At 39.2% G+C, this 24,312-nt stretch overlaps 1 protein-coding gene across 8 annotated transcripts in view; it reads left to right on the top strand.

The window, feature by feature from the left end:
• Positions 1–3,958: 3,958 nt before the first annotated feature.
• The window catches only part of HMGN3 (high mobility group nucleosomal binding domain 3), a 31,019-nt gene continuing 10,665 nt past the window's right edge, over positions 3,959–24,312 (top strand). For 2 of the 8 annotated variants that reach the window (XM_082405120.1, XM_082405117.1), the window contains exons 1-2: positions 3,994–4,190; positions 23,154–23,204. In XM_082405120.1, the coding sequence (XP_082261246.1) occupies positions 4,176–4,190; positions 23,154–23,204 (66 nt within the window). In that variant the 5' untranslated portion in view covers positions 3,994–4,175. Of the gene's footprint in view, positions 4,191–23,153; positions 23,205–24,312 lie in introns of all 8 variants that reach the window. The other 6 variants (XM_082405121.1, XM_082405114.1, XM_082405115.1 and 3 more) reach the window with 6 other exon arrangements.

The following is a 24,312-nucleotide window of genomic DNA, read 5'->3' as shown; positions in this document are numbered from 1 at the left end:
GATTGAAGGCTGGGAAAAACAAAAAGGGGGTTCCTGTTGGAAGATCACAGAATGCCCTGGCCCTCCTTGCTAATGCAGTTACAAGGTGTGCTTGTCCAATCATTGAAATAATAGAGCCTTCAAAGGATGTGGCTTGTGGGGTTTTGCTCAGCTTGGGTTCCCTTTGAGGATGGGAGGGCCAGGGAATTTAATCTCGCCAGGGGCTGAGGAGCTGCCTCGCGCTACCTGGGAAGCTGGGAGGAGGTGCTTTTCTAAGGGCCTCGGGGTGGGACGTTTTTAATCTTGCAAATAGAGAAGAAGGTGGGTAATGCCTGGCAAAACTGGAATTGGGGAAGGATGGAGCCCAAGCAAATTCTAGTATAAAAATCACATGAGAAGCTTGTTTGAAACGCAGAGTCCCAAGGCCAGCCATAAAAGATTCTGATTCAGTAAGCTGGGGTTAGGGTCTGGGAATCACAGGCAGTGTCTATGATTTGGGACCAGTGGCTCTCTGTCCCAGTTACTTTGCAAAAACTAAATGTGGTCTCTTCAAAAGTTAGCACTCAATCCAATTAGAGACTTGACTGATAAAAATACAAAAAACAAATAGACTATTCTTTTGCCACCTGTCGTTCATTCACCTTTGGAGTTCTTTGGCCTATTCACTGAAGAATAGTAACTTACCCAGGAATTACAGAACTATCAGAAGCAACAAAATATGATTTTAGTATTGATTTCTCCACAACTGCCATTACTTAGAGCAAAAGCCTGCCTGTGCCTGCCTGAAAGAGGGCAGGAGGGACAGATCAAGAAGGAGGTGATCCCTTCCTTTCAAGATTTCCTTTCGAGATCTGAAGACTAAACACCTTTCTTCCAGAGGAAGAAAGTGCTGGGACCCCCAGAGATCCACAAGATTCATTAGGGCTGTGCAGTAGCTTTAAGGTTTTTTCACGAAGACCCATCCTAAAAATACATTTCAAGACACAACCTACAACACACACACACATTCCACATACATGTACCTATGTGTGGTATGTGTTTATGTGGAAACGTACGGAAAATGGAAACGCTTTATAAAACACGACTTACCTTTACCGTGTGAAATGCACTCTGATATTTTCTATGCTCCGCCCTTTTTTCTTTTCCCTTCTCCCTTCCCCATCTTCCTTAATGATAGTCATGGTACCACAAAATGGTTTCATCTTGCTGTTTGAAAAGTGCTGGGGTCAGGGTAAGATTCCAACTGTTCTGAGTAGGAAAGAAGGGGAGAGGAGTTGGAGTTGGAAAAGAGGTTTGTTTACTCATTTTTTCCTTCTTCCTTCCTCAGGAAGTAACTCTCTTCATTTATCCATTGTCTAAATTGGCTAAGACAGCATCCATATCCTGCAGAGAAGACTTTACAGTCTTAGAGGTTGATACGTCAAAACAAGAGAAACGCTCCTCGGAATTTACTGATCCACAAAGAAGTCTTTTCTTCTTACCAGGCTGGCCTCCTCACTGTCTTGCACGGGGCATGCTCGTTTCTGCTCGGCTGTCTTTACCTCCTAACCTGGAATTCCAGCTGCCCACAAAATCATTCTCCTCACTTGCACCTCTCACCCCCAGGGCTGCCAGTGGAGGTCTGGGCTCATCTTCCCAGACCTTGAAAGCTACTGAAGGCACAGGTGAACCCTCCCTCCCCTAGCATCCTGCTCAAGCAGGTACAATCCACTTCAAAGTCAAAAGAACCAGTGCTGTTATTTATTTTACAACTAAAGCCATTATTTTCATCACTTGTAAATGAACTCTGGGACTCAAATGACACAAGGTCCTCACCATCAACCTTCTTCACCCACCTAGCGAGGTTCATTTTCATTGCTGTCATTTAATTATGTGCAGTAAAAACAGCCACAGTTTTGTCTGCTGTTGTTGGTTGAGTGGTTAGCCTTGAAAAATATCAGCTAAACAAGCCAACTTCATGAGTTACTTTTCATCACAGCGGGGAAAAAAAATCACCCCAGTCCCACCTTCGTTGTGACACCTGTTCATATCCACAAAGAAAAACAACAATTCAACCCAGATTTCAAGTGCTACCCAGCATCCTTCCTACACATACCTTATTTATAAAACGTCTTCGTTGGTTTAAAAAAAAAAAAACAAGCACTTTTGCAAATTAACTCTCTTCCAAAACAACTTCATTATAAATTAATTATCATGGTAAAATTATAAACCTCGGAGTTTCTATCCAGTTCTAAAGCAAAGAACTGGTTTTATCTCAGCTCTTTCGAGTGTATTGTGATCCACTGAATATCTGAGAACAAGAAGTCTATCAAAGATAGTTGGGATCATGTCAGAAGTATACAGGCACTAATTTGAAAAGGGTCTCTCACAATTGGGGCAATATGAGTATCCAAAAAAAAGTAATAATGGCAATCGATTGAAGCATGCCAAATATACAAAAATCCGTGAGTTCCTAAAGATATTACAAAAAAGAAGGTCATTGACCACTTCCGGAGTTCTCTAGGATACTTTCATTACTCTGAAAATTAATAAAGAAAAATGTCAAGCATTAAAATTAATTACTTGATAATGTTATTTAATACATATTTGTAGCCTCTTCGTGACCAAAGTGGATTTGGCCATATTTGTAGCATAAGGTTTCATCAGTGTTTTCCTATAATGTGAACTTTTGCCTTCTAATATGATTATAAAACTAACCATGCCTAATTTTGCTTTTTTAAAAAAATGATTTCATATGAGTGGAATTATTCAGTATGGTCTTTTGTATTTGCCTTCTTTCACATAGCATTTTGTTTTTGACATTCATCCATTCAGGAATATTTTATTCCTCTTTATTAAGCTGAGTAGTATTCTACTGTATGTAGTTACCGTAATTTGCTTAACCATTCACTAGTGCTTTTTCCGTATCTATTGAACTGATGGGTTTTTTTTCCCTTTATTCCAGCAATACGGTGATTTACATTGACTGATTTTCAGATGTTAAACCAATTTTGCATTCCCAGGATAAACTTAACTCTTAAATGTTGTTGGATTTGATTTACTAAAAAGAACTTTTTTTATTGAGGTATACCTGATGTACAATATTATATAGATTCCAGGTATACAACATAGAGGTGATTCGCAGTTTTTAAAAGTTATATTTCATTTATAGTTACTTGATTTACTAAAGTTTTGTTCAAGATTTTTGTGTCTATGTTTATGAAGGATATTGGTCTGTAGCTCTCTTTACTTCTGTGGTTTTTCACCGGTTTTGGTATCAGGGTAAGCATGATTTCATAAATTCAGAAGTGTTTGCAATGCCTGTTAAGTGCCTTGCAGAACTTTGAGAAACATTAAATTATGCATATTTAAACTGTCATTTAAATATGTTTCAAAAATAAAATAATCTGTTCTGACCTTCTTCAGTCTTTTCTAATTTCCATAACAAATATGGAAGGTGAACTCTGCTCACCTTCAAGGCTGGTTTGAAGGTGGCTGAATTAGTGAGTGATTTGTAATCAGATTTCAGGAAACTATTCCTAAGCAATTTTAGGGATTATTGTCACTAGAAACCTAGAAGGGGAAACCGAGACCCTTAAAGGTTGCCAGACTCTTCCAGATCAGAGTACCTTCCCACTTTCACAGCGCTCCATCACACAGCATTCATTACAAGCTTTTACAGGGAACTATATAAAGTGCCTGCTGTGTATACATTTACCTTATAAAATTAATGTGTCCGTCCTTACTCTTTTTCTTCCTTATGAAGGCCTACTCTTCCTACTGACACAATCCAAAAAGGGAGCGGGCAAAACAATGAAACTACAGGATCCTGTGGCTTGGAGGTTACTAGTTGAACTGGGCATGCTCAGTCGCCAGGCAGAATTTTTTTTTTTTTTTTCGGTGAAGTGGAAACTACAACAGAGCGTACCGTGCGCACGGAGGTGGGCGTGCCCTCGTGGAATTTAGAACGTTGCCGCAGCCAATGGGGCCTCGCGGCCGGCTGCCGGGGCTCCTCATTGGAGGAGCGGGGAGGCAAGCGAGTAGAGGGCCCCTGGAGGGAGCCGCGGAGGTTCAGGTCCCGGAGGCCGGGCTACGCCGAGCCCTGCGCGTGAACAGCTGCGGCGGGGGCAGCCTCCAGCGGCGGTGCCAGCATCCAGCGGCGGTGCCAGCAGTTCCAGCCCGTTGCTTTACTTTTTAGCTGCACCAACGTAGTCATTATGCCGAAGAGAAAGGTAAGTCTTACCAAAAAACATTTCAAAGGCCTTCAAATTGTGCTAACAGCAAATCTTGTCATTGCAATGGATGGCGTGCAGTGCACTCGGTAGTAACTCGGGGGTTGCGAATCTCTTCGCTTCTTCAGTGCTTGTTTTCAGTTGCCTGTTGCAGACATTGCGCCCTCCCTCTGTCCCCATCGATCTCTGAAATGTTACTTTCTTTCCGGCGACCCGGCTTCCCTTCTTTTTGAACTCATTCTAGCCGGTATGGTTTCCACCTCGAACAAGAAGCAAAAGCGCTTTTCACCCCCGCTTCCAGGAGGGGAGTTTGCTCTTTACAAACTGCCAGGTTGCGGTTAGTGTGGAGGAAAAGCAGCGCGGGGTGGGGAACAAGTCCACGCGTAGGGAGATGGAAAATGAATCCAATAAGTCGGGCAGATGTCGGGGTTATTCCCATGTGGGCCGTGCCCACGCCGGTGCGCCGCGATGGCTCTGAGGCTACAGGAGAGGGAAAGCCATGTTTAAAATAGCGCTCACTCCCCTGCTCGCCTGCGCTGCAGACCCGTATGTACCAACTCCAGTGTCAGGCAGGGCTGGGGACGGCGCAGGCGGGGCCGGGGTGGCTGGACTTGCCCGCAGTTGGCGGCGGCAGCCGCGGAGTTGGCCACACGCAGGACGGGACGCCGCCGGGGGCGCGCGCACTGTGGCTGCAAAGGGCAGGAGCCACCGGGTCCGATGCGGGGACCCAAACTCACACTCGGTCCCGGAAGGCGGGGTCCGCGTGCTCCCGCGCCCCTGGGTGCGTAAGGGGCACTGGGGTCACTCCTAGCGGACTATTATGTCCCCTTCCGCACAGGCCCCGGACACCAAGTAACTCGCATGGGGACGCACGTTTCCCTCGGAGTCCGGCTGCGACTTGTTGTCCCAGGGAGGAAGGGAAGGCTTTCCTCCCAGCCCGAGGCAAAACCGCTGTGTAGCGGCTGTTTCTAAGAAAATACCTTGCCCTCGTGTTTCCAACGATGTTAACCAGTGAGGGTATTAAATTTGAAGCAAAAGGGCAAATAATATTCTGCTTTATCGGTTAAAGATGGTGGAATGATTTGTGTGTGTGTGTAAATGACTGAATTATTTTAAAATATTGAAGCTTTAAAAATACAGAAGCTTTTGCCTTTTTATCTGTCTTTACTAAGAATTTGGTGGAAACTTGTCTCCTCCATTTTTAAAAAAACATTATAATTAAAAGTTTCAAAAAAATCTTAGAGTTTATTGTGCGCATACTGTGTGCCTCATAGTGTGGGCAGAGTTTGATTTAACATCTCGTTTAATCCTCTCATTTAACCTTGACAGGGATATTCCATGGAACTGGGGCTTAGAGACAGGAATTACCCAAGGGTCTCACCAACCAATAGCTAGTACCAGAGATTTAATTAGATGCTGCAGGTGTAGAGGCTTTATTTTCAGACAGTATTTACTCATTCTCTTCATTTAGTGGTGGGTGGATCAAGAGGAGTTTGAAATGCAAAGAGACTCCCTGCCTAAGAAGATGGATGGCATATTGAGTACTAATACTTTAGGTTCATTATTTAAACTTAATTTTTATGAAAGTATTCTTTTTCCATTACTAGAACGAGGCTATTAGAATGATGCCACAATTTTCAGCATTTTATCTTTGGTTTAATGACGAAGCTGGGAATTCTAGTAGAGTCACCAAGAAATGGGTTGCAGAATGAGTTGATACCATCTCCTTTCTTGGGAATTATTCACAAATTTAGACAAATAGTAGGTTAGAGGTGCACAAATTCTTTATTATAATGGACCCTGATGTGCCGGAATCCTTGTTGTCCAAGGGTCAGAGTTGGTGAAACCATTACTCTTACTTTTCCTCATTGCCCACCTCTCTTAAGGAAATAGAAGGGAAGAAAAGAAGAGCAGTAGGGGAACTGGCTTTTAATTATTGTTTTATTTCCCTAGAAGGCAGGGAAGAAGCTAGCCAGGCGTCCTGGGACTAGGGGCAGACCTGTGTGCAGGCACCTGTGTGTCATCCTAGGGACATCAGAGTGTTTTCAGAGGTGGGAAAGCTCTCCTTGAGTAATAGAAATGCTCTCCGTTTATACCCATGGCCAAAGGACCTGGGCTGGTACCTGGACAGGAGCAGCCGCAAATTAAACATGGCTTCCACGGCCACCCCATCTACAAGGCAAACCTTGGAGCCGCCTCACGGAACCCTGGAGTTCACGGGAACTTACATAGGAACCAATAGTCTTTAGATAAAGGCTGCCTAGATGCAAAGAAGAGAACTGGAGACAATCTGTGCGTTGCTCTGCAGGATCTGTGAAGCCGGGGTATCATGTACATACTACTCCACGATATTTTTCTTGGCTGAAGCACTGCCTGTTCTACATTATAAGTTTCGAAAGCGTCTCCACCGTACTTTTTTTCTTTTTTTAACCGTCTTGGCCCCTTTTTTTCCACTTTTCCCAGAAATCAAGAAATGTTATTTAATGAGCACTGTTGAGGCTGCAGAGTAAGAAACGGCACTAATAAAGTCAGTAGAAACATCTGGAATCCTAGCACTGCTTGCGTGCCATAGGGATATAAAGTTTGCCCTCATGGAGCTTCTGTTTAATTCAATGAGGTGATAAGGGTAGTGGCCACAAAACAATTGAATAATATTAAGCCTGTATGTATGTCCCAGAATACATAGTATAGATTCTAAAAGCTGTAGGATAGGTAAGGAAAGAAGGTTGAACTGGGGCCAGTCTTGAAAGTGTGTGTTGGGGGGTGCGGTTTCAAATATACAAATAGAAAAGCAGGCATTTTCTGTTTTCAGGCATTTGGATGCCTCTTCTGATTGTATCTCAACATGACCAGGCCTCAGGTATATACTGTACCTCGAAGGCCACAGTATCCACATTAATATAAAACATTCTTATGCCATTTCTTTTCTTTAAATATTTTATTTTATTATTGTTTTTTTTTCGTTTTAATTTTTTATACAATTTTTAAAGGTTACTTTCCATTTACAGTTATTACAAAAAAAATTGGCTATATTCTCCGTGTTGTACAATACATCCTTGAGTCTGTCTTACCTTTGTGAATTTTATCTATATCTTCGTGTGTGATAGTCATAACTACACGAAACCAAATGGTTTTTATAACTGCAGTAGTATTTTCTTGAAGCAGTATAGCACTCAGTAGTGACGAGTTCTTCAGTTAGCGTTCCATCTCTTCCCAAGTTGGTGAGATTTAAATAAAGTTGAGTTTCCTCTATTCATTACCTAATGGGTGGTGGGTCACCACCCACTAATTCCTGGACTCAGGTGGTGGTGGGACAGTGAATGACTGAGTTCTGGACTGTTCTGGTCAGACATCCACGAATGCCTACAGTGATCTTGCTGTTATGTGATGACCTGATGGTCTACAAAGAGACCTCAGCCAGCAAGTCCTAGAGCCATGGTTCTGGCGTGAGTAGCAAAAACACTCCTTCTTTTTATTTTGCCAGTTCTTCATCACTGGAACTATTGGAAATGTCTAGTGTATCACATCAGAAATTTTCTCGAATGAGGCAGTTTTCCAGGAATTTGGGATGTAAACACTAGTCTCTCTTTACAGTTAAAATAAAGGTTTAAGGAAGAAAAGTCTGTCTGCCTCTAGCTTTGAGATTTGAAATTATGTTTTATCTCTTTTCATAGAGTGGAAAGGCCCAGTAGGTCTGGACTTGGCACGTGGGATGCTTAACTAACAATACTCAAGGTTTCTGATTAATCTTTCAAAGGAATATCACATATTATAACACCAGAGACAGACTCTGTAAATGAAAATAGAGATAAATTTGACTACATAAAAATGAATATGTCAGTATGGCAAAGAAAAAAAAAACCCTGTTAACAAAATTTTAAAACTTATGAACAACTGGGGAAAAAATATTTGTACCACGTATCACTGAAAAAAGTGTGCTATTTTAAAAAGATAAAGAGGCTCACATGTCCTTATGGAAAGGATGTATATGCTTATAAGAAAATAACAGATTCAATAGATGAAAATGTTTAGTTTTACTAAAAATCAAAGAAATGTATATTATTAAGAATAATGAGATGTGAGTTTTTAAAACCAGTCTGGTTTAAAGAAAAGCTTGAAAGTGTTACTGCCCAGTGCGTAGTGACACTGACACTTTAGCAACTCTCAGGCAATGTGGATGGGGGTATAATTTCGTTTAAAAAAAAAAAAAGCTTTATTGAGGTATGATGTACTTACCATAAAATCCATTCATCTATTCAAAGTATACGAATCAATGATTTTTAATAAATTTATAGAGTTGTGTAACATTACTATAATCCAGTTTTAAACCACTTCTATCACTCCAGAAAGGTCTCTCCCATTGTTTACAGACTGTCCCTACTCCCACCCCAGTCTTAGACAACCACTAACCTACTATCCCTATATAGATTTGCTTTTTCTGGAAATTTTATATAAAAGGAAGCACACAGTATATAGTCTGGTTTCTTTCACTCAGCATAGTGTTTTTGAGGTCCACCCATGGGGTAGCATGTATCCGTACCTCATTCCTTTTTAGTGCCCAATAATAGTCCACTGTGTGGATATTCGACTTTTTGTTTATCCTTTCACAAGTTGGTGGACATTTGGATTGTTTCAATTTGGGGTTATTATAAATAATGCTGTTGTGAATATTTGTATGTAAGTCTTTGCACAGACATATTTTCATTTCTCTTGGGAAGTTTCCTAAGGGTGGAACTGGTGGGTGGTATGAAAGTCTGTCTTTAAGAAACTTCCAAACTGTTTTCCAAAGTAGTTGTATCATCAGTGAATGAGGGTTCCAGTTTTTCCACATCTGTGCTCATAGCTGGTATTGCCAGGGTTTTTTGCTTATAGCCTTCTAATTAGTCTAATTTACATTTCCATAATAAGTAATGATGATGAGCATCTTTTCATGTGTTTACTAGCATAATGGATATCCTAGGTGAAACATCTATTCAAATATTTTGCCCATTTTGAAATTGGATTGTTCATCTTATTATTGAGTTGTAAGTGTTCTTTATATATTCTGGATGCAAGTCCTTTATCAGATATATGATTTATAGATCTTTTCCTTCAGTCTGTGGCTTTTAAAGAAATTTTGTCTTGATGTCTTTCAAAGAACAGAAGCTTTTTAATTTTGATGGAATCCATTTAGTGTCCTGTCTAATACATCTTTGCCTAATCTAAGGCCACAGATATTTACTTCTAAAAGTTTTATAATTTTAGCTCTTATATTTAGGTTTATGATCCATTTTGAATTAAGTTTGTGTATAGTATGAGATAAGGGTTTCAATTCTTTTGTGTGTGTGTGTGCGTGCGCGTGTGCAATGTGGATACCTACCTGTGTCAGCACCAACTGTTAAAAATACCATCTTTTTTCCACTGAATTGCCTAGGCACCTTCGTTGAAAATCAATTCATCATAATGTAAAGGTTCGATTTCTATCCTCTGAGTTGTGTTGCATTATCTATAGGCTTGTCCATATGTCAACACCACATTATCTTGATTACTGTGGTTTTATAGTAGGCTTTGGTACTGGTAATGTCAGTTCCTCACTTTGTTCTTCCTTTTCAAAATCGTTTTGGCTATTAACATCCTTTGCACTTCCATATAAATTTTCAAATCAACTTGTAAATTTCTACAACATGCCTGCCATGATTTTGATAGGGATCGAATTGAATCTGTAAGTTAGTTTGGAGAGAACTGCCTTCTTAGCCATATTGAGTTACCCAGTCTGAATATGAAAGGGCCTGATATGTAGTATGCCATCCATAAATACTTGCTGAATTTAATTGCGCCAATGTTGATATGAGACCTGTATTTGAGTAAAGCCTCCAGAATGCCAGGGTTATACATTTTATTCATTCCTTCACTCACTTCATGTTAAATAAACATTTATCAAGCATCACCTTTATGCAAAGTACTATCACCTTGGGAAAGTAAGTGAATTATTATTTCTTCCAACCCTTTTTGAAGTGAATGAGTAAAGGCCCTTATTTTTAAGGATCTTTCAGTCTGACAGGGTAGGTAATATACATATGTCAGTATTCATAATTCAGGGCAAGAAGTGATAATGAGCCACAAGAAAAACTATGAGCTCTGAGCATTCAAAAGTTTGGTCAGACTCTGTGTCCAAAGAAAAGACACTGGCAGAAAGTTGTTTGGTTAAAAGGGTTGGGGATTATAGCTTCTTTTTTTTTAAATCACAAGAGGATCAGTGCTAGTTTGTTAATAAAGGTGATCTCTGATGTCTTGCTTTCTTTGAAGTAGAAGGAAGTTAAATTCAAGGCCAGTTACAACATTTGGGGTTAGATTGTGTACGGTAGCTACCCTTACTCATTAGTAAAGATTCAGTGACTTCTTGGCTCCTATGCTTTTCTGTAACCACTCTCTTGTGTTTAAAAGGTGGTTGTCTGGGACCATGTTTCTAAGTTGAGACATGTTATTTGATTGATTACCTAATTTTGAATTAATTTTGTAATCCTTCTAATTCCACTTGATCATGAAGTCTTTGGTGGCTCTGGTCTTTTTTTAATCCCCTTACAGCTCCTAGCACAGGTACCGTAACTGTTTGCTGAACGAGTGCATGAATGAATTGTTTTCAAGGGAAGAAGGTAGTAACTTTAATTATTTCATATCCTTGTTGGGGAGATAGTCCAATATAGCCTGGATTTACTGTTTACTAGCTGTGTAATTTAGGGCAGGTTACTTAACTCCTCCCTAAGCTTCTGAGTTCCTAATTCTCTGAGACTTGGTTTCCTCATCTGCAAAACTGGGCTAAAAATATGTTCTACCTCCTTGGGTCGTTGGAGGCATTAAATGAGATGGTGAATGCACAGTTCTTAGCACAGGGCCTGGCATGTGTGAGACGGTCAATGGATGTTCATTACTGTGGTGCTGATATTTTTAATTATTAAGAGAACTACAGTGAAAAAACAGGTTTCTAATAAGCCAAGCTTCCATTTTGTAGGACCAATGGTGCACAGATATCACCCTGTATGTCCAGTTAACTGCAATTATAGGAGTAGGTAGTGTTTTTGAAAGAACATAAGCTTTCATCTGGTGCATTTTTACATGGTTGATTTTTCTCACAGAAAAAATTATGCTTAAAAATATTGCCACATAACATTAAAATTCCCTTGGCAAATCAGTTATCAAGTGATCCTCTTTCCCTATATTTTTTCCCCTAAAGCACTGCCTTTGTTTACACCAAAGTTAAATAGATTCCACTTTCCTGCAGGGTACAATTTGGAAATGGCGACTGAAGTAAACACCGTTTAAGCTGTCTGCTTTCACAGTACCTAGTATGTTGAAATACGATGTTAGTCTCCTGAGTAATTTAAAAATCAGTGTTGAAGATAACAAACCAAATCAAAATGTTGAATATTTTCTCCCGCTGGCTGCTTATTTATTGTACATTTAACTGCGTTCTTGGAAGAGTTCAGTGGAATCATGTATGGGTTCCTGGTCAAGGTATTTATTGAGTCCAGTATTTTTACATCTTGTGAGCATGTCCAGAAACAGGGCCATTTATATATGCCCAAGGCAAATGCGTGGTCGGTCCCAGCAAGTAAATGATATGCATAATCAGAAGTAGGGAGATATAGAAAAAGGTTTTAAATCTCAAAATTGGTTCCAAAATTTAATATTTTAAGCAGAACTTATATCCGTAACAATATATACACATATTTATTTCCATTAAAATTTAAATAGCTACCGCTTATTGAATACCTGGCTGTACCGGACCTGAGCTTTGCACTTTATAGTCATTAGAATAAAATAAAAATTAAATAAAAATATGTGAAGTTGTTAGAAATAAACCTGTGTGGCACGTATTACGGTGTAATTTCATATTATTTCATTTTATTCTCCCCGCAGTTCTGCGAGGCTGTCCTCATCTCACAGATCGTGTGACAGCCACAGTAAATAACATTTAGGTGGCTTTCTATGACTCAGTCACAAAGTTCCCAGACAGAGCCAGGAATTCTACCCCAGCCCTCTTTTACTCAAGCTTTTTCTCCTAACCATGACACCACAGTACTTCCCATAAATATTTATTTCTAATGGCCTCGTGTATTTTTATTTAAATCAAGGCGCCCAACGAATGAAACAGGGAAGATTCAGGCGTTATGTAAATATGTGAGTGTCCATCTGTTTAAAATGTTGTCTTTATTAAGATATAGGCTGGGAAGATTCAGGAGTTATGTAAATATGTGAGTGTCCATCTGTTTAAAATGTTGTCTTTATTAAGATATAGGCTGATGCCATTGTTTCTAGGTACCAGTCATAGGAAGGTACCCCACAAGTCATTATTATCTGTGATCACGCCTAAGGCTGCCCTCAGGGTCCAGGCCTCTGGCTTCTGAAAGATGTACATTATCATGAAGCCTTCTGGGTATTTCAGGAACTAATGGACTGCAGGGTCATATACAAGGTATATATATATGACGTTTCCTCATCCAAGCCTTGGTATCTGAGTATTGAGGGTCTAAAACTTCGTATTTTCTCAAATTCCACCATGAACTGCTGGATTTACTATTTCTAAGATGCATTGTCTTCGTTAATTTGTTATATTTCAAAGAATAGGGATATTCCCCTGTGACCAGAAACATGTAAACACACTTGCATATTATACAATATATTGAGAGGTTATAATGTAAGTGTTAAGTCACCATTGCTTACGCATTGGATTTTAAAAATGAGCAGGTGTTTTGTTTTAGCAGGTGCTAAAAGCCTCATAGTTATCAAAGCTGTTGCACCTAGAACTGGATGGAGTTTTATTTCAGAGTCCTGGATTACCAAATGATTCATGTTTAATTACAAAAGTTATTTTTAAAAGATATAAAGTGATATTATTTTAAAATTATATCTTTATTATTCTGACCCCATATAAAGATAAATACAAAGTTTACCCCAAGAGATTTTTTTTTTCTTTTCTTTCTTTCTCTCTCTTTGTTTTTTCTTCTTGGGTACAAGCTGTGGCTTTTTACAGTACAGTACTGGACAGAATTTGTTAAATTCTACTTCGCGGGCAGTTGTGAGTCTTGGGCCTGGTGTATGTAGGAGGTAAACATACCAAAGGCTTGAGGTGATCAACGTGTGAAGCTTTAAAGACTTCTGAAGTTACGTGTATATGCCACATAATACAGTTTTTAACTGTATCTTTTCTACTTCTCATTGCTTTCCTTTATCGCTTCTCTTAATTACAATTTTTAATTTTACTGTTCCCCCTTTGAGTGGTCACATGTCCATCACATCAGAGCTGGCTGATTCATTTTGCAAAAATATAAGGAACATCATAACTGTGTTTACCATTTAGTAGAAATAAACTCATGTCTGAGCAAATAGGAAAATAAAGTAACCATCTGATAACAGCCCTTTAAAACCCCTGGTGTAAAAGTTGGAAGACTGGGGTCTAGTGTGGTCTTCACAACTCTTTATTGGGGGAGAGTCACTTGACCTCTTCAAGTCTCTATTCTTCATCTGTAAAATGGGAATATTAAGACAGTCCCTGTGTATCTCAGTGCTACTGAGAGGATCAAATACAGCAACAAGGTGAAAGTATACAGAGAAATGTAAAGTACTATTAAAAATGATAGAACTGATTTGTTGTGTTGCCTTTACTTTTAATAGTGAGATAAAAATACTTGTATATGTGTGTGTGACCATTTAAAAACCCAGAATAGTACATTTATGTGCATCTCAACATGTAATTTTTTTTGTCAACATGTAATATTATTTATTTTATTTTTTTATTTTTTAACTTTTTTTAGAATTATCTGACAAAAATTTATTTTTTTTGTAAGTTTAATCTTTATTTTTATTTTATATTGGAGTATAGCTGATTTACAATGTTGTGTTAGTTTCAGGTGTGTACAGCAAGGTGATTCAGTTATACATATATCTATTCTTTTTCAGATTCTTTTCCCATATAGGTTATTACTGAATATTGAGTAGAGTTCCCTATGCTGTACAGTAGGTCCTTGTGGATTATCTATTTTATATATAGTAATGTGTATATGGTAATCCCAAACTCCTAATTTATCTACCTCCTTATCTTCCCCCTTTGGTAACCATAAGTTTGTTTTCTAAGTTTATAAGTCTGTTTCTGTTTTGTAAATAAGTTCATTTGTATCATTTTTTTTAGATTCCGCATATAAGTGATATCATATGATATTTGTCTTTCTCTGACTTACTTCACTTAGTATGATAATCTCTAGGTCCATCCATGTTGCTGCAAGTAGCATTATTTCATTCTTTTTTATAGCTGAGTAGTATTCCATTGTATATATGTACCACATCTTCTTTATCCATTCATCTGTTGATGGACATTTAGTTCCTTAAAAAACTAAAAGTAGAGCTACCATATGATCCAGCAATCCCACTCCTGGGCATATACCCAGAGAAAATCATAATTCGAAAAGATATATGCACCCCACTGTTCATTGCAGCGCTATTTGCAATAGCCAGGACATGGAAGCAATCAACATGTAATATTTTTAATGGGAAATTGTGTCTTGCTATTCCAAGAGGCTCACAAATGAGGGGGAGTAGGACACACTACATTACATATTATGTGTTGCTTGGCTAGGTCTACAGGTTAAGATATTTCCCACCCTGGAAGCACTTTGCTCCCCTAGCATCCCAGATCTGCACACAGTTTTGAAATTGGGAAAGCCAGCAGAAACGACTTAGAGTGGCGTAGTGGATGAGTCGTGAACCTGAGCCAGCCCCCCCGGCTCTGAATCACAGCTCTTCCACAGACCAGCAAGATTACCAGCTGGGTCATCTTGGGCAAGTTACCTAATCTCTCTGGCTTCAATTCCTCATTTATACAATAGACATGATGCTGTTTACCAACCTCACAGGACTGTGGTGAGGAGACTAACTCATTCAGATCATTGCCTTGCACATGAGTGCAGTACAGAATCCATGTTTACTGAGATTATGGTTGTTCCTTTGGGTCTCTTCTCGTGTCCTTTTCTAAGACTCCCATACCTGGCATCTCTGTCCTAGACGCTTACATAATGTGATTAGTATGTATACGAGCATCTCACAAAGTCAGGCAAGTCATCTTTGGGTCCATCCTCTTAGTTTTCCTCATGAAGAAACTCAGGCCCAGGGACATAAGATACAAGCCAGACTGGGATCAGGCTTCAGACCTCAGCTGGGACCTTCGCCCACGATCCCATTCACACAACACGGGGGAAGAGATAGCTGTCATGAAAGAGGCAGCTCAGGCCAAAGAGATGTGTAAAATATTTTAAATTATTTCATATTAATGATATACTTCCATTATTAAATTATGTGTATTTATAGTAAGAAAAGTTCACTGAACATACTTGAAGAGGGCTTTTTCTTTGCTTTCAGTTATCTTTTGTAATGGAGTACAATGTGAGATAGTTTCCCTAAAAGTATCTCTCAGAAAAGAAGAGTTGCTGTTTATATCGGTTCATCCAAAATCTTCTAAAGCAGAGTTCTTACTCAATTACTTTTATCTTGAACAACAAAATTTTATTTGGGGAAGACATACTAGCCTCATGGCCTTAATAAGCTATTTGGGTTTATAGAAGTTGACGAAATTAATAGGCACAAGCAAGGAAGGAGGTAAGAAAGAAATTTGACATCAGTTTGATTATTAATCCTTTGCATGGGAGCTCTCAATCCTAAATGCTGGATTTTTAAGGGTTATTGTAAAGAAAGCAAGGCAGTATTGGAGGATCCCAAACATATACTTACAGCATGAATGAAAAACAGCCATGCTGATGTTAAACAATGGTCCTTGTGGCTTTGAATAAAATTTTCAGTGTCTGTTTCATATGTCAAATTCAAATATGTGAATATATGAGTTTAAGGGAAGTACCTGTTATTTGGAAAACTTCATAAGAATTTCCTGGACAGTGCCCCCATTTGTGGAGGGAAATTAATCAAGTAGTTGTGTTTATGTGTTAATTTTAGCAGAAAAGTAAAGAGTTAGTTATGGACACATTTCAGTCTTTCTCTGAGTGGGTTGTTTGGATTTTTGTCCTAGAATGGTTTTCCTCCTCTAACCAGCTTACTATTGGACTGCCTTCTTTTCTCCAGCCTTAGGTTTATAACAGAAAATGTAAATCGATTTTAAAAGAAAATGTAAAGAAAAATAATAATAATTTAAACATACTGGCCAACAAGTTAGAGAAAAATCCCCTCCAAGTAATACATTCCCCAGGTGAAAAGAAGTGGTTGTTGGTTTACTTGCAGTGTTAGGTCTACTCCCAGCTTTCGTGCATCAGCATGGATAACCCAGGAGTTGAGACTGGATTTGTTCTATGGCTGCTGGCAGATGGTTTCTTGAATTTCATGCGTACTCTAGGCTCTCAACAAATTCACTTAAGTTATAAAGCAGTAGCCCTCGTCACTTAAAATCTTAGAAGGAAAACTCTGAGAGCCTACACTTACCAGTAAAGACTATTTGGAACTTTAATACAAGGTCCAGTACTCTTTGCTGAGAACCCCGAGCCCTCCTCTTTCTTCTCCTGTGGCTGAGAAATACGGCACCAGGAGGTACTAGCCTTTGTTCCTAGCTTCCTGCCACACCCGCAATATTTTTCTCTGTAGTGACAAATTTGGAGGCTAAGGCCATGTCGTGCTATTCCCAAGCAACTGTTGAAGGCCATAAGGATTTTCTCATCTCCTCTGATACCTTCCTGAGTTTGGTGAGAGAAAACTGGGTTCACGACGCCCACAAGAGCCCCTGTGTAAGGTGGTAACCACTGTTTATTGCAGGAGAAGCTCAGCAGTTGGTAATTTGTCCTGTTGATTCCTGTGGATGATCTACAGAATGAAAATTCCAAGTTTCTTTTCTTGGTTTCCTGAGAAGGGCTGCTGCTGCAGTTATCTTAAGGAAATATGGTTGTGTCCCCTTCAGTGCATTTTTGTGTCTTCAGGTGCAGGACCCAGGCATCTTTGTGAGATGGGAGAATGGAGACAGTGCAGTTGGTCAGCTGCTGAAGGCAGCCGAGCTCCCTCTGCCCAGCTCTCATCCTACACTCACCCAAGAGGGACAGTTCTGAATTCGCGTTTGTAAAGCTCTTGGCTTCCTGTCTTACCCAGCTCCAGATTCCTTCATATCAGCACAATTGAAATGACTATGAATTATATGTCTTGAACAGAAAAGGAAGAGGCAGTGTGTGGACCTGACTTATAAGCCATTTAAGAAATACAGAAAACACTGGGACTTCCCTGGCGGTCCAGTGGTTAAGGCTCCGCACTTCCATTGCAGGGGGCATGGATTTGATCCTTGGTTGGGGAACTAAGATCCTGCATGCCGCATGGCGTTGCCAAAAATAAAAATAAAAATAAAAATAAATAAAAAAGAAAATAACTGTTTTAAAAAAAAGGAATACAGAAAGCACTAATAGTCATGGAATTTGTGTTGGGAGTAGATGTGGCACTGCCAACTGGGCTTTGCTTCCACTCCCCTACCCCCTTAGTATTGATAATATTTTAGGGGGTTTTAATTACAGAAAAATTCAGGAAACAATATAACATACCTATTTACCCATCACTCAGAATTCGCACATTTGAACTTTTTTTATCCTATTTGCTTCAGATCTTTCTAAAAATAAAATGTTACAGATAAAGTTCAAGTTCGGAACACCCCCTTGGTTCCCTTCCCTTGTCAGCCTCCCTGGAGAGAAGCATGATCATGAATTTGGTGTGTATCCTTCCAGCCCATGATTTTATACATTTATGATGTATATGTCATATATAAATCCATAATATTGATTTGCTTTAAAATTTGTAAAAGTGGAATCATATACTTGTATTGTTCTATGTCTTCTGTTACTTGACATTATAATGAATGAATATAATTTCTTTAGGTATATTATGATAACTAATCTATTTGGACTTTTTTAATGACTTATTTTGTGGTTTCCATTTATCATGTGTTTTCCTTTAGTTTGCTCTTTTCTCCTCTGCCTTTGATTTGTAAAATTTGCCTTATTCCACTTCTCCTGATTTTTAAGTTTATAGATCTTATTTATTTTCTTAAAATTTGTAATGCCTGTCTTTAAATTTTGTTTTAACAGAGTCTAAAATGACTCTGTGTCAGTATCATTTTCCAGAACAAAACCAGGACCCTCCCATGCTGGGGGTGAGGATGATCTGTTCCCCCTCCTCTCATCTTTTGCGGTTGTTATTGTCTAGAATTGTGCCATCCAATATGGCAGCCATTAACTGCATGAGTCTATTAGCCAATGAGAAAGAATGAGCTGAATTTTTAAAATTTTAGTTTAATCAATTTAAATTTAAGAACTGGTATTAGATTCAGTTACTGGAAAATTTTAAATATTTTTGCAACAACCTGAATATGTGAAACTGCTATAAACTTTATGATCTCTAACATATTTAGAGGGTCAGGTGTTCCTGGTGAAAACTTAACATTTGAATGGAGGTGTGCTGTAAGTGTAAAATACATGCCAGGTTTTGAAGATTTAGTACCAAGAAAATTTGTGAAATATCTCATTAATAATTTGGATATTGATAACATGTTGCAATGATAAAACTTTAGATATGTTCAGTTAAATAAAATATATTATTACAATTAATTTCACCCATGTCTTTTAACTTTCTTCACGTGGCTGTTAGAAAATCTAAAATTACGTGTTATAATTCTATAGGGCAGCACTAGTCTAGGATTTCTATTGAAATATTTTTAAACACACAAAAAATAGATATTAGTATCTACAGGTAATAATTAGATTTGCCAATATATTTTATACATTTTTTCTTACATATTTTCCTTCCATCTTAATTCACTTTTCTTATCACTGAATTTGATTATTTAGTATTGTATCCTTGTTGAAAGAAAGGTTCTGTTGGTAGTAAACTCTCTTAGTATTTGTATTCTGATATGTCTTTATTTTGCCTTCACTCTAGAATGATAGCTGGGTATAGGATTCTAGGCTGACAGTTTTCCTCAACTCCTTGAACATTGCTTTGTGGTTTCTTATAATTTATAGATGCTTGAGAAGTAATTCTTTAAAAATAATTCATCTTTTAATTCTGATAACTTTTAAAGATTTTTCTCATTTTCCTTGACCTTCTGTAGTTTTATTCTGTCTCATTGTATTTGTTTGCTTTGTTTTGTTTCCACTTTGTTCCTTGGTGTGAGTTTTCCATCTGGAGACTCATGACTTCAGTTTGGGGAAGTTCTCACCCATTAAGCCTTTGCCTTCCTCCTAGTTAGTATCTCTGTTCTCTGCTTCTGAATGTCTATTAGATACGTGTGGAACCTCGCAGTTAGCCACTGTGTCTCCTAACCTCTCTTTCATATTATCTCTTCATTGCTCTTTCCCGCATTCTGGGCTAATTCCTCAGCAGTCCGTGACAATTCGTTATTTCTTCTACTGTCCCTGTTCTAGAGTTTATGTTTTGAGTTTTTTTATTTCAACGAGCCTACTTTAATTTTCAGAGCTTATAATTTTAAAAAGTTCAACTACCTGTTGATTTTTGCCAGATTTCATGCTCTTGGCTGACTTTGTGTCTCCATTGGGTCACCAGGTGTTCAGTGATCCACCTGCCTGCCAACTTGCCCTCAGGTCATCTCTCAGTGGTGCTTCCGGCTCCCCCAGAATCCCTGCTGTGCCTTCCATCAGGCCACGTGTGTCCCCCACCCCTTGCTGGCTCTCAGCTCAGTCCCCTTCCACTTGGGTGCTGAAGGAGCCTCAGATATGTGAATGAGATCTTTTTGTTAGACCATGGTTCTCTGCCCTCTTGACCATTCTGGTTCCAACTGGATTAGCATAAGCCTGCCCTGTCTGGGGGAGTGGGGCAAGAACCCCTCTGCCTTGGAATTCCCCACATCCCGTCTAACTCACTTCATCCTTCCTGTCAGCCCGCGAGGTGGTTGAAGTACATCTGAGATCATCTATGTATACCCCCAAGCCTCATTTCTCCCTTTTCTTTGTTTTTATTCCTCAAGATCCCTTGGGACAAAACCTTTGGGCTTCTCTTTTAATCCCTTCATACCATGATCTCCTGCTGTCTCCAGCCTCATGGCTAAGTGTTAACGGTGGACAGAGTGTGTGATAAGACAGCCTGAAACGGTAGGTCTTTCCAAAATCGTGTACCTGTTACTCTGTGTAACAAAAACAGACGACAAGGTTGCAGGGACTCTGGATGTAAGGAAATGTGCTCAACCTCAAGGCTCTGTTGAATATGATATGTCATATTTGATAATTCAGAAGACATATATTTTGTTGTATAACATCTGTATAGCGATTGAGTCTGTGAAATGCTCTCCCCAACATCTGGCTTGATCGTAAACATGAACCTCTGAGTTAGATGTCATTATCATCTATCATATGAAGACACTGAGCCACAGTGATCAAGTCACTGCCCCAGATCACACAGCTCCTAGGTGGAGAGCCAAGATTGAAGCCAGTGTCTTGACCTGCACGTGTGCCACAATACCCCACTGATCCCAGGGTGAAGATCACTTGGGTTGTTCCTGACTTGCAGTTTGCTATGTGCTTGTTCATAGAATGCTCTTATGGAGAGGTTGAGCTTTGCTGGAGTTGTATCTCTTCCCATCTCCAGTCTTAGGTTCATTCGTTCATGCATCTGAAAGGATTAACATTTTCAGTTATACCTGTTTTTTTTGGTGGGGTCTTTCCCAGTTTCTCTTTTTCAATAATTTGCATCCAGTACAAACATTGTTAGGTCAGTGTTTAGAGAGTGATCTTTCAGTCATATTGCTGTCACAAATCCACTGCCTAGAAGAATATTGAACATAATGTCATTAACATCAGTTTAAGAAAAAATTTTTAGTGTCATTTAACATCAGTAGTAGCTGTGTGCTGCTTCTTTAAAAGCCTGTCAGTTACAGCTGGAGGGTACCCCAGATTGAATCTACTGAGTGGCCTGATAAGTAAGAATGAGAGCCCAGCACTTTAGACAACAGAGGATCTGGTCTGTGGCCAGAAGGGTCAAGTTTGTAACCGTGGAAATGAGCATAGCCAAATGGCTCACCTAGGGATTCGATTTTCTAAGATTTTTCTGTCTCAAACTCAGCTGGCTGGTATAGCATGAGATCTGTGAGCCAGACATTCTTTGCAAGAGAGTGGGGACAGAAAAGAGAAGTTCTGGGACTCCACCCCGTCCCCCCTGCCTCACCAGTCCAGTGGTTAAGACTCTGAGCTTCCACTGCAGGGGGCACGGGTTTGATCCCTGGTTGGGGAACTAGGATCCTGCATGCCACGCAGCATGGCCAAAAAGTAATAAATAAAGAAATAGAAATTTGCACCAAGAAATTTAACACAATTTAAAAATAAAGAAAGAAAGAAAAGAGAGGCTTTGTTTTCCTTGATGATAGAGAAGATTCCATGGATGAGGGAAAAATAATTGGTTGATTTGGGAAACAGGAGAGAGCTCCATGGATCTGGGAGGTTCTGAAGAGAGATGAATCGGTAGACGGTGGGTAACAGTGGGTAACAGGCAGCCCCAGGGAAGAAGAGAAGGTTTACTGTGTCTTGAAGAAAAGCTTTTGTCTTTCTCAAAGTCTTTATCTACTTCTGACCTGTGTTTTACATATTACTTTATAATCTAAGTGTTTATTTATTTTCTTTGGCTGTGCTGTGCGACTTGTGGGATCTTAGTTCCCTGACCAGTGATCGAACCCGGGCCCTTGGCAGTGAAAGCACAGAGTCCTAACCACTGGACTGCCAGGGATTTCCCTATAGTCTAAGTGTTCAAATTTAGCCTTAACTTTATGTGGACATTCCATGTATTCACATAGCCTATTTTTAATTGCATTGCATTAGTAATTATATCGTTTATTTAAACATTTCTCTGTTATTTACTGATCATGTGAGTTGTTTCTAGTTATTTCGTATTAGAAACAGTACAAACAAAACCGTATTTTTACAAAGTCTCTTTCTTTGAGTCTTCGTTCCAAAATTGGAATTACTGGGTCATTATATGATTAGTCCTAAGTGTCTTTTTCATATTGCCAGGCTGTTCTTTGAAAATATTATATTAATTTACAGTGTCACCAACCCCAGCAAAAAGTGGGTTTTAGGAGCTTTGAATGTTTTTCTCATTTTATCAGATGAGCCATTGCCGCATAGCTGCTTTATTTTCCTAAGCCAAACATTTGTGCCAAATGTCGTTTGCTCTTTGTATGTTTTCACCCTGGGAACTCCGTTCCTATCTTGTGTTAAATAGTTTTAATTTTCTAATTAGTTGAATAGTTTTTATCTTATTTATTGTCTTTAGCCAATAAAAATATATTGGGATAACTGATGTGTCTCATAAATCTAAGTGTATTTCCCCCGTTGTGAGTCAGGTTTGAGCTGTTGCGAGAGTGGGAGGGTGCCCCGACCCCCGGAGATGGATCAAAATCAGGAAAGAAATCGGCTGGGGTGGCCGGGCGCTGGGCCGTCCTACCGAGGCTGGGAGTGTGGGAGAGAGCCTGGAGCTGACGATGGAAAAATAGGAACTCACGATAAATGTATCAAATCGTATCAAGAAATGGGCTAGAAATCAAGGCTAGGCGAGTATGGGGTGAAAGTACGCTTTTGCGCTTGGCTTAGGTTTTCCCTGCTCTCACCTTAGGGAAACAAAGTGACTGGAACATGTGTTGGGTCCCAGGCACCCCTGCTGCTGACTGCTGGGTCCCTGTTCTTTACCGGGCAGCAAGAGATCAACGAAAATTCCTTAGAGTGAATGTGCATTGAGAACAGGGGCTCAGATCAGTTCTTGCAATACTTCCTGGTATAATCTTAGAGCAGTTATGCAGATAAATGCAGTGTGTGTGTATGTGTGTGTGTCTGTGTGTGTGTGTGTGAAACATATCCTCTTACAAACTTACTTTTCCCTGCAGAATATCATTGGCTTATGTGGTCTTTTAATATGCATTTTCCAATTTCAATACAATTCACCGAAATTCTTTCTTTCTAGTCTCCAGAGAATCCAGAGGGCAAGGATGGATCCAAAGTAACTAAACAGGAGGTAAGTGTATCTTTGACATCCTGTATTTAATTATTAACTGGAATTTTTAGTATCATTATGATGGTCTACATCTGAATGAACACTCTTTGAAACCAGATTGTTGAGACGACATAAACCAGAGATAAAAGTGTGGCTGTGTAGCCTCCCTTAGCCTGGATAGATTTCAGTTAGGGGCACTCATGAGGCATTTTCCACTTGCTATGTTGTTTATGTTTCTACCTGTTGGCGCTGCTGTCTGTTAAAAGGGATACTGAGAATTCCTTCTGGGCAAAGAGCGAGATAATAGGTAAATTCATCAAGGAGAACAAAGTCGGCCTTTCACAGCAAGGAAGTGAAAGACTTGATTTAATAAATTCTCTGCTCCAGTGAGTGAACTATAGATTACTTTTTGGGTTCTGAATATTTGCCTAAAAGGAGTCATCTCTAAAGTCAAAAACTATGAAGGATACATAAAATGTCAAAATATTAAAGTTTTTTTTTTTTTAATCAGGAAAATTCTTAGGGTTTGGGATAGTTAGAGAATGAGTCACAGAAGCTCTGTATAAAATACAGAAATCTCCAGAAAGCTAGGAAGAGATGCTTGCATTTGACCTTCCGTGGTCATATCATGAACTTCTAAAAGGAGATGAGCTAAAAAAGCAGCAAGTGAGATGGTAACTCTGATGACAGCCATTCCCTTTCGCACAGAGCTTTACAGTGTGTGGAAAAACTGCAGCTCCTAATCCTTGAACTTATAAACTAAAAGGGGTCATGGGAGAGACAAAAACAATATCTAGTTACGGATTCTTTGATTGGGTGACTCATACTGTGTTAATAATTCAGAGGTTGTCATGAGAGCAAAACCCCTACACACAATTTGTACAAGGAAGTTCGTTCTGCCGAATGGAAAATCTTTAGCGGAATCTGTAAAGAAATCATTTAAAAGCAAAACAAACAGAACTGCCGATAGCCAAGTCCCCACCATCCATTTACCCAGTATTCAGTGTCTAACATAGAGTTTGGGAGGTAAAGTTGGTGATCCAAAGTCAAGTCACTAAACAAATGCTTAGAACCAACCAAAAAATGTCATCATACCGAAGTTCAAATGCTTGAATTTTCTTGAAAATGG

The sequence above is a fragment of the Balaenoptera borealis genome (assembly GCF_965194805.1).
Source record: "Balaenoptera borealis genome assembly, chromosome: 9".
NCBI classification, from domain to species: domain Eukaryota; kingdom Metazoa; phylum Chordata; class Mammalia; order Artiodactyla; family Balaenopteridae; genus Balaenoptera; species Balaenoptera borealis.
Note: the sequence above shows the minus strand (reverse complement) of the source record. Positions and strands in the feature narration are given on the sequence as shown.